We start from the raw sequence: 15,739 nt of genomic DNA, 5'->3' as shown, positions 1-15,739 counted from the left end.
TGTGGCAGTCTCAGGGAGGAGGAGTCTTGGGGTTGGAACCCCCCTTTATTGATTGTTTTGGACAAATTTAGGCTTGTACATGTCCTTCAGATGCCTTTGTTATAAAGGATGGTTTGCTTTTCATTAGACAATCCTTAATGGAACACAAAAAAACGTGTATTGATACATCCTGACATAAATTGACAAATTAATTGACATGTAATGTGTAAAGAAGTGTGATAGTTGTCACCTCTGGTTAATTAGAATAACAAAATTAACATCATTTTTTTACATGCAGGTAATATACAATACATCATATTAATGTCACAAATTCTCCTCCTGTCGGATGTCTTTTGTTCCGTTTCTTTTTTTGTAAGTGAATGCTTGATATATACAATTGCATAACAAAATTCATCATTTAAATTTTTCCAAATTTAAGACTATAAATGACTTTACTTAAAACAAAATCCTTTTAAGAATTATATTTACATATTATATGATTTTGCATTTCTAGTGTATTAAAAACATGCAATTGTTAAATACTGAATCTCATGGGTTTGTCTTAACTATAAACTAACTTAATTTAACACAGATACTTTTATTCCAGTTTAAACTGTTCTTGCTGTCCACCTGACCATTTATTTTCACAATTTCTTTACCTTTGGAGGATTTCTGATTACGGTTGACCATATTTTGGAAATATTCTTGGCCATTTATACTCTCTAAATTTTATAGTCACAAAAATAAACCACTTATGAAAATAAGTTAGTTTACATTATTCAATCTTTTGAACAATTGGTGTAAGAAGTACATTTCTGTCTCCTCCCACTTTAATATTAACTGGAAAAAATTGGTGACAATTAGTCATAACATTGAAATACAATCAAGATTAATAGATTTAATCAATATAAAACCCAAGGATCACAGTTTGAAGCTGTTAATATCTGATAATTATATGCAATCACACAAAATTGACCCATGTTACTTTCAAGTTCAGATGTGAATTTGCGATTAAGGATTCTGTTTTATTTGGAAACAATTGATTCTATTCTAAAATAAAGTATTAAATGCATGGAAACATAGATAAACATTGATTATCTCAACTTAAGAAATATTATGTTACAGCGTCAAACAAAAGATTAGTCTTTTCTTTGTCATAAAAAATGTATTAAATGATTTTAAGATAAAGATGTGAGAAAAATATTTTTAAAATTTTAAATATTAAACTGAATTTTAGGTTCCTTATGGTATTTTGCAAATAATATTTGATAAAATTTTCCTTTTATTATACATTAATGTTATTGACTTTATACTTGACGACTGTTTCCTTCTATCGTCATCCAGACAATCTGTGATCATGATACTAAATCCTTATAGGTGGTAATGACGTCCTTTATCATCAGCTGTTTAAAGGCGTTTTATTTCTTTCATAACACTATTGTTGACAAAATTTTCCATCATTTTGTAAAATTATGAATATAAGGAGATTTTGTATGATTGCCTATGAACGAATTTCCACCAGAGTTCATATTAAGTGGACATAATCAATTAAAGGCCTCCATATGTGCTTCAACAATGAGAAAAACCCACTTTGCAAGGTTGTATTTTCTAATTACTTATCCCCCCCCCCAAAAAAAAGACTTTCTGAAATTTAGAATCAAACTTCAAGTGGACATGCAATATATGTTATAGAAGATTGATAGCAGTGTATCATTAGTAAGTAATAAATCACAGTTCAAGTTTTTTTCAATATTTATATTTAAAATAAAATTTTATGATCACGTATCAAAGTATCTCTTCCTTGAAGTATAAACAAGGTCTAACAATACACCTCACAGTAATACCTAGACTTAACAATATGCCACATAGTAATACCTTCCAGCTTATTGCCAATAAAACAGTATTTTTATGTTAGAACATCTGTAGAAGGGATTAAGTCGAGTTTTATGGTTCAGTATAACACCTTAAATATAGACACAAACATTGTTTACTTAGTTATACTTACCTACATTTTATCCTATATTTAGAATAATGGGTTAATTTTTCTGCAGTTAATTTTGAATGAGGTTGTCGGCATGGTTTAGTGTTTAGTAGGGTCCATTTTTAATAGTACAAAATTATGTACAGTACACATTTCTATTTAGGGGCCAGCTGAGGCCTACCTCTGGGTGCAAGGTTTTCTTGCCATATTGAAGACCCATTGGTGGTGTTGGTTTGTTATCTGCTCTTGGGTTGTTGTCTCATTGACCTATTCCCTATTTCCATTCTCAATTCTATTTCATATATACTTGGACATTTACAATGCGGCAGCTTAGATAAAGATGCTAACTGTTATATTTGACATACTCATACAATTTATAATCTCAGTAAATTAGATATTTTATTGTTGTTAAAGTTTGAATTTAATGCCTCTGTGATTTGTATCCATCACAAGTCAATTTATAGAATAGATGACCAAATATAAAAGGCCAACATAATTACTGTGGTCAGTGACCATGGTTCTCTCTATTGTAAACATCTCAGGACATGGGTGGATCAAAACATGCTGAGTCATTGTTCAATACAGAAAGCATTGATGGGTCAAAGATCATATACAAAGCTACACTTATTTTGTCTGTCACTCTGATGGCTTATTCAGAACAATACTAATTGGGGGTCTTTCCTCAGTGTCATATTTTAGGGAGAATTTTAAACATACCAATAGTGTAAATAAGAGAAGTCTTTGTCAAGAACTGCATATAGAGTTTGTTGCATTCTTTAGTCTTCAAGCTATGCACTAGTCCCCCCCACTAAAAAAAAATAAATCCTACTTTAATTTATTGACCAAAATATTTACTACAATTGTTGGCTATCATTTTGATCTTACAAACAGACAAAAGTTACATTAATGTCAATTGGTACTGTAAGATGTTTAAATTTTGTATTTATTGACAAAAGAAGAAATCTTGTCCTATCTGATCTCTTGTTATAAGGTATCCTCTGGGGTTATCTAACCCTTACTATACAATTTATCCTTTTCATATGCCTAGTAAAGGGAGTTTAACTGTAGGATTAGTTTAATAATTGCAATTAAACAGGTAATATATATTTGTCACACATTAAAGATTTTACGACAGTAATATATATGCTTTATATGAATGATAACCTTTAAATATAGATGTATATTAAAGTCCTTGAAAGTCATTGAGCCATGTCCGAGGAGAAGATGTTATCTCCTGACATTCATGGAGATACTTCACACAAATAATGTGTGGTCTGAATTTTCTTGTATTTTTTCCAAATTTTAGAGACTGCTTTAAAAAATGTGTCTTTTGACTTTAAATTGCTGTAAAAAAGTGGTTTTATGGTAAATGACTTTAAAGGACATTTATTTTTGAATAGACACTTATCAATTGAGTCCATCATGGTCACACCTCTGGATGATTTTTCACCTATTATATGACCAAGTCAATGTATAGTAAAGCATTGATTTTTTCCCCGATGATATATGGTTGCAATTTTAGATAAAATATTTATTAGACAGACAGCTGTAAAAAAAATTTGTTATATGATGTACGTCATTGGTAAAATTACATTTTATTTGGCAAGAGCTTCATATGACACACCCACCCTGTAATAACTACAACGAACCCTTACAACTTATTCTGTGGTGGTGCCAAATGGAATTAATTCAGAGTAAAGGTTCTTTTACGATTTTAAGTAGCAATTTTGTAGTGTTCAATAAGAAGAAAGATAGATTGTTTAAGCCAACTTTTAAACAGATCTGATGTAGATTAACATTTTCATACAGTGCTATTCCAATGGATTTAATTTCTATTGCATGTTTATATATATTAGTCTTATTTTGCTTATCATACCTGTACTTACCTTTTATAATGAAAACCCCCTTTTATAAGCATCATTTATCCAGTTGGTTGGTCAGTTAAAACTAAGCTTGTCTCTCATTCCCATACTCATGAGGTCTTTCGAAGGTTTCTTATTGTTGGGTAGCTGTCTTATTGACACCTAATGCTATATCTCAATATATTCATAGATAAAAGAACTATGTGAGTGAATTATATATTGAAAGTGCATAATTCACATTTTGTGTAAATGCATTTAAAAATAAATAAGATATGAGTAAAAAACTTTATGGAGACATAAATATGAAATAAAGTCGTTTGAAGTGGTGAACAACAGAGCAATCTTTGATAATGGTATAGCTGGGTACAGGGTGGGTCTGGTGTTAAGTTCCTGTAATGTTTTATTTGATACTGATAGTGAGATAAATAAAGAAATAAAACCATAACAATGGAAAATAAGACAATCACGGTTAATAAATTAGTGAATTTTGTATTTCTCATGACGAGCTTGGTGTTTTTAAATCCTGACAAATTTATTGTTGACAGCACACATATTGAGAAAAATGAAGTTACGTTTTCCCATACCCTTCTAACTGACCTGTTGTCCCAGAATGTATACGGTGTTGATTTGCCAATTAAAAGTTACAAAAGATAGAAATGTTAGATCTACTTGCAGTATATAACAACAATGATCATTCCATCTCACAAAAATATGATGTCTCAGTTTAATTCTAAGTTTTAATTAAAAAAGAAACCTCTTAAAATTTTTACTTCATTGTGTGAATTAAAAAAAAAAGTGTGTCGAATTATTTTATAACCTATTTCTAGAAAATAGCGACAATATGAATGTAATGAAAGAGAAAAACATGTTAGTGCATGGAGGTTTTTGTTTTTATATTATGTACATTTATACATATTTTATTGATTGACATCTTTTATTCCAAATAATTTCCTGAAATATACACGAAGTCTTGAAACCAGATACAGTGTGTCATATTCTGATACCAAATATTGTGTGAAGAAATTGTATCCATTTATGTGTTACATGTAGTACAAGGTTACCAGTAAATATATTCATTCACTTGTTCTACTTAACTGACTTAGTTTTGAAATTGTCACTTATATCCATAGCTTGCCTTGCAACGGACCCTGGTCCTAGTGAATATTTAACAGCCTTGGAATGGACCCTGGTCCTAGTGAATATTTAACAGCATTTTACGGAATACTAGCACCTGGCTATTATATCAATGGACTTTGGTTTTAATTTGAATTTTGTTATGTTAGTCTTTACTGCTTGGACAAATTTAATCATACAGAATACAATCTATTCATATATCAATAAACATTGTCATAACTTTGGTTTAATCTTTTTCAGGCCAACTTATTACTGTTACACAATGCGGTACCTGCAATCCTGAACCATGAGAATAAAACACCATTAGATCTGGCATGTGAGTTTGGAAGATATAGGGTAAGAGTCTACAGTGGATTGGTTTAAAACAGACACTTGTCAGGGACTAATAAATGCTTATTTAATTGACTATTTTTTATAGTTTTGCTAATTTGGTAAACTTTTGGGAGACCTAGACCTTATTTTATGCTGTTAAGTAATATTTGAATTATATGTAGAAAAACATCAAATTGTTCTAAAATATTAATGGACAAAATTATTACCATCTTAATTTTGTTGGGCCAAATCCATGGTTAAAGTCCCAACAATGATACATACTAATGTGCGTATTGTTATGCGTTTACTTTTCTACATTGGTTAGAGGTATAGGGGGAGGGTTGAGATCTCACAAACATGTTTAACCCCGCCGCATTTTTGCGCCTGTCCCAAGTCAGGAGCCTCTGGCATTTGTTAGTCTTGTATTATTTTAATTTTAGTTTCTTGTGTACAATTTGGAAATTAGTATGGCGTTCATTATCACTGGACTAGTATATATTTGTTTAGGGGCCAGCTGAAGGACGCCTCCGGGTGCGGGAATTTCTCGCTACATTGAAGACCTGTTGGTGACCCTCTGCTATTGTTTTTTATTTGGTCGGGTTGTTGTCTCTTTGACACATTCCCCATTTCCATTCTCAATTTTATCTTGTACTTCGATGAAATAAGAATGGCAAAAAACTTAATTTTAAGGTACTTACTTCACATGGAAATTCAGGGTGCAGTTATTGGAAAACATTATAACAGCAGCACAACTAAGAATATAAAAATGAGAAGATGTGGTTTTCTTGCCAATGAGTCAACAATCCTACAGAGTACAAATGATGGAAGTAACCAATTATACGCCACCTTAGAAAAACCCATATCATATATAGCCTGCTTTAAAAAGTCTTGACATGAATTAAGAAAACTAAAAACATTATTCCTATTGAATTAGGCCCTCTATAATTTTAGACATTTTATGTTTGAGATACTGAGGAATGAGCACAGGTTTTGTCTATGACGTGGGACATTAATTTGATTTATTAGTTGACAATGTGAAGACTGCCTATAGAAATGATAGTCCTTTTCTTGTGCCTTCAACTCTTATGTCTTGTTCTTATTATACTTCACTTATGTTTTATGTTAAGTTCAAAATGCAAGCTAAGGAAGATAACTCTGAATAGTTAAATGATAAATGTGTAGTTATTAATATATGTTATAGAGTTATGGTTTTCTTTTAAAATAATGAGTTGTGATATGATGTCCAATGAGACAACTTTCAAATGACGTGGATGTAAGCAACTATAGGATCAATATGTCTTTCTTACATATAAAAATGTCAGCAAAATTGACCATTGGATCATTTATAATTGTACATAATAATCGTGCAATATATGAATTGACTCAGGACAACAACAGTAGTTCTTCATTCGTTAAAGGACCTAAGTTAGTGTCTGACTGTTTTAAGAATGCTGGCTTCAACTTTTCAAGGTCTGATTAGTCAATGGACCTCTTCCTTTTTAAGTAAAAACCTTTGATCTAAAATTTTAAGCTTACCTGTATTGGTACAAAAATAATTATTAAATACATATATGGGCTGTGTCAGATAGAAATCGGCCTTATGCTAATCAGTATCAATACATCTGATTTCCTATTTCGGGTTGAAAACATCCCAATGGCAAACCTGTTACTGTTTGAAAATTGAACTGTAATTAGACCCCTACAAAATTCATCTCTTATTTTGTATTTGATTGTTTCAAAATTAACCAAAAAATGTCCCAAAATCAATTTAAGTTTATTAGATAAACCGGTATACATGCACTTGCATAAGGTCGGTTTATATCCGACGCAACTCATATATATATATATATATATATATAATTTATATATATACAACTCGTCTAAACATCAACCCAACAATGTTAGATATATATATACCGTTATACAGATTCAAATTTATTTTAAGCAAATCCTTTATATTTCAGATTGTAGATTTATTACTGAGAAGTAATCTATGTGCTTCTTTGTTGTTTGAAACTCCTGTTGATATGGTAGATGGTAATACCACTTGTTTACATCTGGCTGCTAAGAATGGGCATGTAGAAATTCTCAGGTAGGAAATACTGCAATGTATAAAACACATAAGAACAATCTGAAATAAGAAACATCACAGCAAAAAAAGCCATGTAGAAATTTCTTCGGTAGAAAAATGGTGATGTAGAAATTCTGAAGTACATATAACTACATGTAGAATTTTCCTTTGTCATTTGTAAGACTGCATGCACTGTGAGTGGATACAAATGAACCATCTTCATCATCGATTTTAGAAAAACATTTTTTGATACAAGATTTTGTCCCTTTAACAGAAGCTGTAATTAATATTTAACAAATTTTGTGTTTGTTGAAGACTTCAACTCATGGTTCAATTGGGGGCCTCGGTGACAGAGTGGTCTAAGTAATTAATACCAGCCAGTCAATACTGAGTTCGAACCCCGCTCATGCAGGTGCCATCGACTCCAATCTCAATTGACTAGGATTATCAGTTTTCCTATGGAAGGTCAGTGGTTTTCTTGAGGGACTCTGGCTTCCTCCACCAATAAAAACTGGCCACCATGAAATATCCTAAAAGTTGTGTTAAACACCAAAAATCAATCAATCAATCAATCATGGTTCAGTTAAAAATTAGAATCTCAAAAACTAGTTCCACACAAATCATGAGTTTGCTGTATTTGTAATATATTATATGTTTTTATCATTTTATTTGTATTTTATAGGGGAAATATTTGCCTCTGAACATTTATATAAGGCAAACAACAATCATTCTATTTCTATGGGCTGATACTTATTTTATTTTCACTAGATTATTGCTGCAAGCTGGTATGGATATAAACAGATTAACTCAACAGGGAACCTGTCTCCACCAGGCTGCATTATGTGGAAAAGTGGATGTTGCTAAATTACTTCTTGATGTAAGTAATACCAGTAGATGAAAGGGAAAATGAATTTTTCATTGGTTATTTGTTAAGCCATTGAAGATTCGTTTATCATTACATTAAGATTGAATGACTCGAGTTGAATAATGTGATATCAAAATCTCACTTGATGTGAAACTTATAAATTGACCTTGCCCTCATTATCACGGTTCATTGGTCAAGGTTAAGTTTTCAGTGATTTAGTCTATTTCTCATGTACAATATGCAATAGGTCAATTTTATTTGATGTATGTATTGATTGTAAGATGTAAATGACTGTTTTGAAGGATTCATCTGACCGTAACATCATTTTCATAGATTATTGATAATGTGAGGTATCATGTGATACCTGTATTAAAATCATGATCTAAATGAAACATGAAATTCACCTAAGATCTGTTTTAGTAGGTGACACAGTTAGTGTGCTCTCTTTGCTCAAAAGCATATATCTTTTGGTAAGATTAAGCCATCTAAGAAATCTGAGCATTTTGTAGTTATAGATAATTCCTTATTCAGTTTTGAGCTTTCTTGTCAATATATATATATATTTTTGCATGAATTGGTGAGTATTATTTCAGATTAAAGTCACTTTTTTAAAACTTTTTTTTACAGTGTGGTGTTGATGTAAATAGGACAAACTCTCATGGTGAGACTGCCTTAGATATAGTGCTAAAATACACACCATGTCGTGCTGCTAAAGAACTCAAACAGCTTCTTACAGGTAGGTTTATATAGTGCTTAAATACACTCTATGTTGTGCCGCTAAGGATCTCAAACAGCTTCTTACAGGTAGGTTTATATAGTGCTTAAATACACTCAATGCTGTGCCGCTAAAGATCTCAAACAGCTGCTTACAGGTAGGTTTATATAGTGCTTAAATACACTCAATGTTGTGCTGCTGAAGATCTCATACAACTTCTTACAGGTAGGTTTATATAGTGCTTAAATACACTCAATGTTGTGCTGCTGAAGATCTCAAACAATTTCTTACAGGTAGGTTTATATAGTGCTAAAATACACACCATGTTGTGCCACTAAAGATCTTAAACAGCTTCTTACAGGTAGGTTTATATAGTGCTTAAATACACTCAATGTTGTGCCGCTAAAGATCTCAAACAACTTCTTACAGGTAGGTTTATATAGTGCTTAAATACACTCAATGTTGAGCCGCTGAAGATCTCAAACAGCTGCTTACAGGTAGGATTATATAGTGCTAAAATACACTCCATGTTATGCTGCCAAAGATTTCAAACTATTTCTAATAGGAAGGGTCTATTTTGGTCATTTATGCTACATCATGCCTAGTTGCCCACATTAGTAAGCTAGATTACCTGTAGTCTAAAAGTTAATAAAATTATGTAGGTATATTGAATACATTCTTATAATAACCTAAGAATTTCATTTTGAAAATATGAGTTGTCTCCCTTTGTCTGTACCAGTTGTTCTGGAAGTGGCAAGATTGTCAACACTCTTAAAGCAGCACATGAAATGGGTATTCAAATATGCATAGATTAGGGTTTAAATAAACATATAGTCCCAAACAAGTTCATATATGTGTTTTTGTCGAGCCTGCGACTTTTGCTGCAGAAAGCTCAATATAGAAATAGTAATTTGGAAGTGTCAGCTTTGTTACCTAACTTCTTAAAAGCTCTATATTTTAGAAGGTGGAAGACCTGGATGCTTCATACTTTGTATATGATTTTTGTTACAAAGTTCCTGTCTGTCATATGTCAGTTGTCCTTGGCCTCATTTTCATGGTTCAGTGACTACTTGAAAAAAATATTATTTCGTAATGTTAATTTTTTTTAATAGGATAACTATATCTAGTATGTGCGTACCTTGCAAGGTCCTCATGCCCCTTAGACAGTTTACATTTTGCTTCGACCTCATTTCATGGATCAGTGAACAAGGTTAAGTTTTCGTGGTCAAGTCAATATATCAGATACTTAAAGCAAGAGGTCTACCATATTTGGTGAATGGAATGATTGTGAGGTGTACATGTCCAGCTGGCAAGTGTCATTTGACCTTGACCTTATTTTCATGGTTCAGTGGTCAAAATTAAGTTTTTGAGTTTTGGTCTTTTTTCTAATGCTGTATGCGATAGGTCAACTATATTTGATGTGTGTAAACATCTTATGATGTACATGTAAGTCTGGCACATTTTATTTTACCTTGACCTCATTTGCACGGTTCATTGGGCAGTGTAAAGTTTTTGTGTTTTGGTTTGTTATTCTTAAACTATAAGCAATAGGTAAACTATATTTGTTGTATTGAAGGATTGTAAGGTGTGTATAGATATAAGAAGATGTGGTATGAGTGCCAATTAGACAACTTTCCATCCAAGTCACAATTTATAAAAGTAAACCATTATAGGTCAAGGTATGGTCTTCAACACGGAGCTGAGGCTTACATCAAACAGCTAGCTATAAAGTGCCCCAAAAATTATTAGTGTAAAACCATTTAACCAGAAAAACCAATGTCTGTCAAGTATCATCTGACCTTGATCTCAATTTTATGCTTTATTGGTCAATGTTAAGTTTTCATGGTCAAGTTTTCTCCTAAGATACTGTAAATTCAGAAATTATTGCATGCATTTATTATTGCGATTTTGTCATTTTTGACTTAAATGCGATTTTAATTTTTACAATATTGATAAAAATCCTGTTTAATTGAAACAAAATACTTCAAAATGCAAATTCAAATTATTGCGTTTACAACTCATTTTTCCCAATGATAAAAACCTAGCATTAATTTCTGAATACTATAAGCAATATGTCATCTATATTTAATAAATAGATGGATTGTAATGTGTACTTGTCTGTTTGGCATGGTACATCTGACCTTGACCTCATTTATATGGTTCATTGTTTAATGTTTAGTTTTTGTATTCATCTGTTTCTTTGAAACTAAAAGCAATAGGACAACTATAGCTGGTGTATTTTAAAAATGATTGTAAGGTGTGCATTTATTTTTAGTTTGGTTTATCTGACCTTGACCTCATTTTCTTGGATCATGTTAAGTTTATGTGATACTTGTAGTGAAGCTTTATGTTTAGGACTATCAACATAACATCAATGGCTAGTAAAGTAGGCGAGACATTTTAGCGTGTGCACTCTGGTTGGAAATGTTCATTTGGCTTTATGTCTGCTCCTGTGTCTGTACATTATTGTCTGTTGTTCCAGATTTATGAGACTATGGGCCTGAATGACTCAGAAAATTAACTCAAATAATCAGTTTTCCACACTTTTTTTGTCATGCCTAAAGATATAGATTTGAAAATAGATATAAAGGTTTATCATGACAAGTTACAGATCAAGTTCAAATTTTGTTAAGGTCTGGTGATTTGGTGCAGAGAAATGGGCCTTGGACCTAAAATTTCACTTAGATAATCAGTTTTTAACACTTTTTTTCATCATGCTTCAATGAAGATATTGACTTGATATTTGTTATATAGTTTACACCATCACAAGCTATAGATCATGTTAGAATTTTGTTCCTTTACAATGAATTTTTTAACTTGTAGGGGACTATGTATTGCCATGCAATACTTACAGAATGCTTGTTATTCAATAAGAATAAAAGTGTTAGCTAAGTGTTTATGGTGATCTGAAATAAATGATCGCAATGGTGAATGAGAAAAAGATATATTTATATCACCCAAACAAACTAAGATAAAATTGTTGATGTCTACACTAACTCGAATAATTCAGTCGTTATATTCCGCTGATCTACGAAGGCTACATTAACGCCTGAACGTCTTCCTCGATCAAGACCGTCAACCGGAAAATTCACACCGCTTTGCAATATGGGAATTTTGATTTAAATTGACAGCTAAAGAAGGAGGAGTTCCGGATGTTAATTGATGATAAATGATGTAAACTGATGTTAATTGATGTTAATTAATTATTATCGGATTTGTGTTAATTGAACACATGTGTTTGGTAAGACAATTTCAAGAGAGTTGCGCAGACTCATATCCTGATTGCCGCTGATTGGCTCTCTCTCACAGAGAGCAGGCGACGCAGCCAATGATCATAAGGAGTTCAAGCCCTCGTGTAGGAGAAAATGGGACACGGAAAGGGCTTGACTTATTCGAGTTATGTCTACACCAATGCAAAATACTGGCAAAATAGTGAGGATATGTTGGAGGGGATTACATATGTCTGTCCTCCTACATTATGTCAGGAAATGTAAAATGCCATGTCAAAGTTCTTATATCAAAAAGTTCATTTCATTGAAATTATAAGTAAAAGTAAATAATGTTATGTAGTTTATAAAAGATCAAAGAAAAATTAAGACAAATCTTGGAAATGATGTGATATCTTTCGGGAATCATTTGAAATATGATATTTCTCCAAGCAAATCTGTAAGATGCATCTGTTTTGATGTTCAGTATAATACATTTTTTAAAAAGAGAGTTAGGTCATCATGACCTACATTTTACCCTTTTGTCCTTAACTTAAGGTGATGTAATACTGCACAATGTAATTTTTGTTCCTTTATATGTGCATGTTATATGTGAATGTCATGATGCACATACAATTTGTATTTTAATCATGTCTTCAGTAATCCACGTTTTGCAAAAGAGAGACCATTTTTATCAACATTTCCTGATATGAATTGGATTAAGTTTGGCTTTTTTCAGAAACCCTTTGTGATACATGTATTAAGGATCATTTGATTTCATAGTTAAAACATAAAACATTGGAAAAAAATGTTTTTTATTCACCAACCAAAACATGTAATTGAACCTTCTCTTAAAGATTCATGAAACTATCTTTTGAAAAAATTATTATTTTGCAGTGAAAATTTTTAGATTTATTCATATCTACTCAAGTTGAATTATTAATCAAATTCACGACTTTGTAATTCTGAACAGCACAGTCATTGTAATAGTTCTCAGTATATTTTTCTGTGGTTATAAACATATTGAATGTGTCAATTTAAATATCGAAATTAAAAGTGAAATATGTATCGGCATAAAAAATGTATATTTTATGGAACACCTACAGGCTTTCTAATACATGTTTTATTTCTGATCTAAAACATGAGCTTCTATTATAACAAACACACCCTTATACATAAAATATACCATAAACTGGTATTTAAATAGATCCATCAAAAAATGGCACCTATTGTATAGTATTACCAAAATAGTGTATAAAGATGGCAATTTAATTTAAACACTCCTAAAATCTGGTCTCGTCTTACTGACTCTCCGGCTTGGGAAAGTATTGAATCTCAATCAGATATTTGACGACCTTGTCTAGCCTAAAAGTTTAATGTTTATTATAGATGAACATATTGCATGGTTATTGACTAAAAGTGATATATATATCTTTACATTCTGGACATCAGTCATTATATTATTTGTTTTTTTTGATAGATTTATTCTGCTTAATATCTAATTCAGTGTAATGATTATGATCATCTTTTTACCAAGCATTCACCAAACCTCATTTATCTGATAATTATTCCACATTTTTGTCAAAACAGAAAAGGCAAAAAAAAGTACTAAACTTCAAGTATATTGTATAGATCAATGTTCTTATATACCTGTACTGGCTATTCTTGAGAAATTCTCTTGAAACCATCCAGTTATAAGCAGTTGATGATTGAATGAGGGTAGTCCTTTTTTATTTCATTGAACAAAGGTTTTTATACGACTGCAAACATTTTTTGGGGGATCGTATAATGGTATGATGTGGTCTGCGTCGTTGTTCGAAGACACATTTGGTTTCCAGACAATAACTTTAGTTAAGGGAATGGATCTTTATGAATATTTTAAGAAGGTTCAATACCACAAAAGATGTTGGAAATGATTTTGGGATGATGGTACCAATCGTTTAGGAATTAGGGGCCAAAATGGGGCCCAAAACAAGCATTTTTCTAGTTTCAGGATTATAACTTGTGTATAAGTATTTTGATTGCTCTGAAATTGTACCACAATGTTCAATACCACAGGTAGAAGATTGGGATTCATTTTGGGGGTTATGGTGCCAACAGTTTAGGAATTAAGGGTAAAAAAAGGGGCATAAAACAAGCATTTTTGTAGTTTCCAGACAATAACTTGTGTGTGAGTGTATGGATCTCATCGACATTGTACCACAAGGTTCCATATCCCAAAATTGAGTTTGGGGGTAATTGCCCCAAACATGCAGGAAAAACGGGCCAAAAACAAGCATTTTTCTAGTTTCCAGACAATAACTTGTGTTTAAGTGAATGGATCTCTTTGAAATTGTACCACAAGGTTCCATACTACAAAGTTTTGGATTGAATTTAGGGGTAATTGCTCCAAGGGGGGATTTAAAAAGTTTGGGGGGTCCAATTTTTTTAAGGGGTTCATTTTATTTTTTTTCAAATTTTTTCAAATTTCAAATTTTTGAAAAGTTTCAAGAAGAAAGAAGAAACCTTCACTTGCACAGTATTGCGCAATAGATTTGTAAGGTCTTTTGTGTGTGTCAGGAACCTATATAACGTCAAAAATTTGATCTTAATCAAAATTCAGACAGTATCAAGCTTGAATATTGTGTCCAAATTTGACCCAACTCTTCATGGTTCATCCTCTGCGGTCGTATCAGGCTGGCCTCAGAGAAGCAATTAAGTATATTAAACCTTGCATTTGTATGACAATCATGCCATAAAATTAAAGCCATCAAATTAAGATGAATTAAAATTTTTAATTGTAAAGGTTACTGTAATTTATAAATTAATATCAAATCTCCATTTAACATTAGAATTCCTTCATTTTCTCATTTATAATAAGAAAAAAAAGGTTACAAACATTGCATTTTAGTCATTTCAAGAGTGATTGGGATGTAACACAGTCTAAAAGTTTTCATGTGAAATACATGATAACATGACAATTACCTTTTCCACCTGTAGTTCTTGGTTATCTCCCCTTAATAATTGTTTACATTGGAGAAGTTATTTAAATTACAAAAAAGTCAATTCAATCCTATGTCTCTATAGTGGGTGTTCTGTATTTCAAAGATATTTTATGGTATTTACAATACAATAAAAAGTTTAGAATTTCAACCTTGTACAAAAAGGTTAGGTCAGGATAGGTCTTTAGATTACTATTTTCAATACAATTAAATTAAAAGTTACTAAATCCGAGAGTTAACTGATAGCTATATAAGTAAGAAAGTTGATGAATTTTTATCAGGTAAATACAGGTAAAAGTTTTCTCAGGTGTATTATCTATGTGCATAAATTGACTATTATGGTATGTAGGCCACTTTTACTTCATGACATAACCTTGTATAACAGGTAAATAATACTTTTATCTTTCAATTAGAAAGTTACATTGTCATCTGTGTATTATATTGTCATTAGCTCACCTGGCCTAAAAGGCCATGTGAGCTTTTCTCATCACTTGGCGTCCGTCGTCGTCGTCGTCGTCGTCGTCGTCGTCGTTCGTCGTTAACAATTTTTCAAACATCTTCTCCTCTGAAACTACTGAATGGATTTGAATGAAACTTAACATGATTGTTCCTTAGTATATCCTGCACAAAATG

General features: G+C 31.7%; 1 protein-coding gene across 3 annotated transcripts in view; it reads left to right on the top strand.

Moving 5' to 3' along the window:
* LOC139487605 (caskin-2-like) overlaps nucleotides 1–15,739 on the top strand; it is a 75,740-nt gene that overhangs the window by 11,123 nt on the left and 48,878 nt on the right. For all 3 annotated transcript variants that reach the window (XM_071272503.1, XM_071272505.1, XM_071272504.1), the window contains exons 5-8: nucleotides 5,197–5,292; nucleotides 7,233–7,360; nucleotides 8,108–8,216; nucleotides 8,832–8,940. In XM_071272503.1, coding sequence (XP_071128604.1) covers nucleotides 5,197–5,292; nucleotides 7,233–7,360; nucleotides 8,108–8,216; nucleotides 8,832–8,940 — 442 coding nt within the window. The remainder of the gene's footprint in view (nucleotides 1–5,196; nucleotides 5,293–7,232; nucleotides 7,361–8,107; nucleotides 8,217–8,831; nucleotides 8,941–15,739) is intronic.

This window comes from Mytilus edulis, chromosome 9 (genome assembly GCF_963676685.1).
Source record: "Mytilus edulis chromosome 9, xbMytEdul2.2, whole genome shotgun sequence".
Taxonomy (NCBI): Eukaryota; Metazoa; Mollusca; class Bivalvia; order Mytilida; family Mytilidae; genus Mytilus; species Mytilus edulis.
The sequence above is the reverse complement of the archived record's forward strand: the minus strand, read 5'-3'. Positions and strand labels throughout refer to the sequence as shown.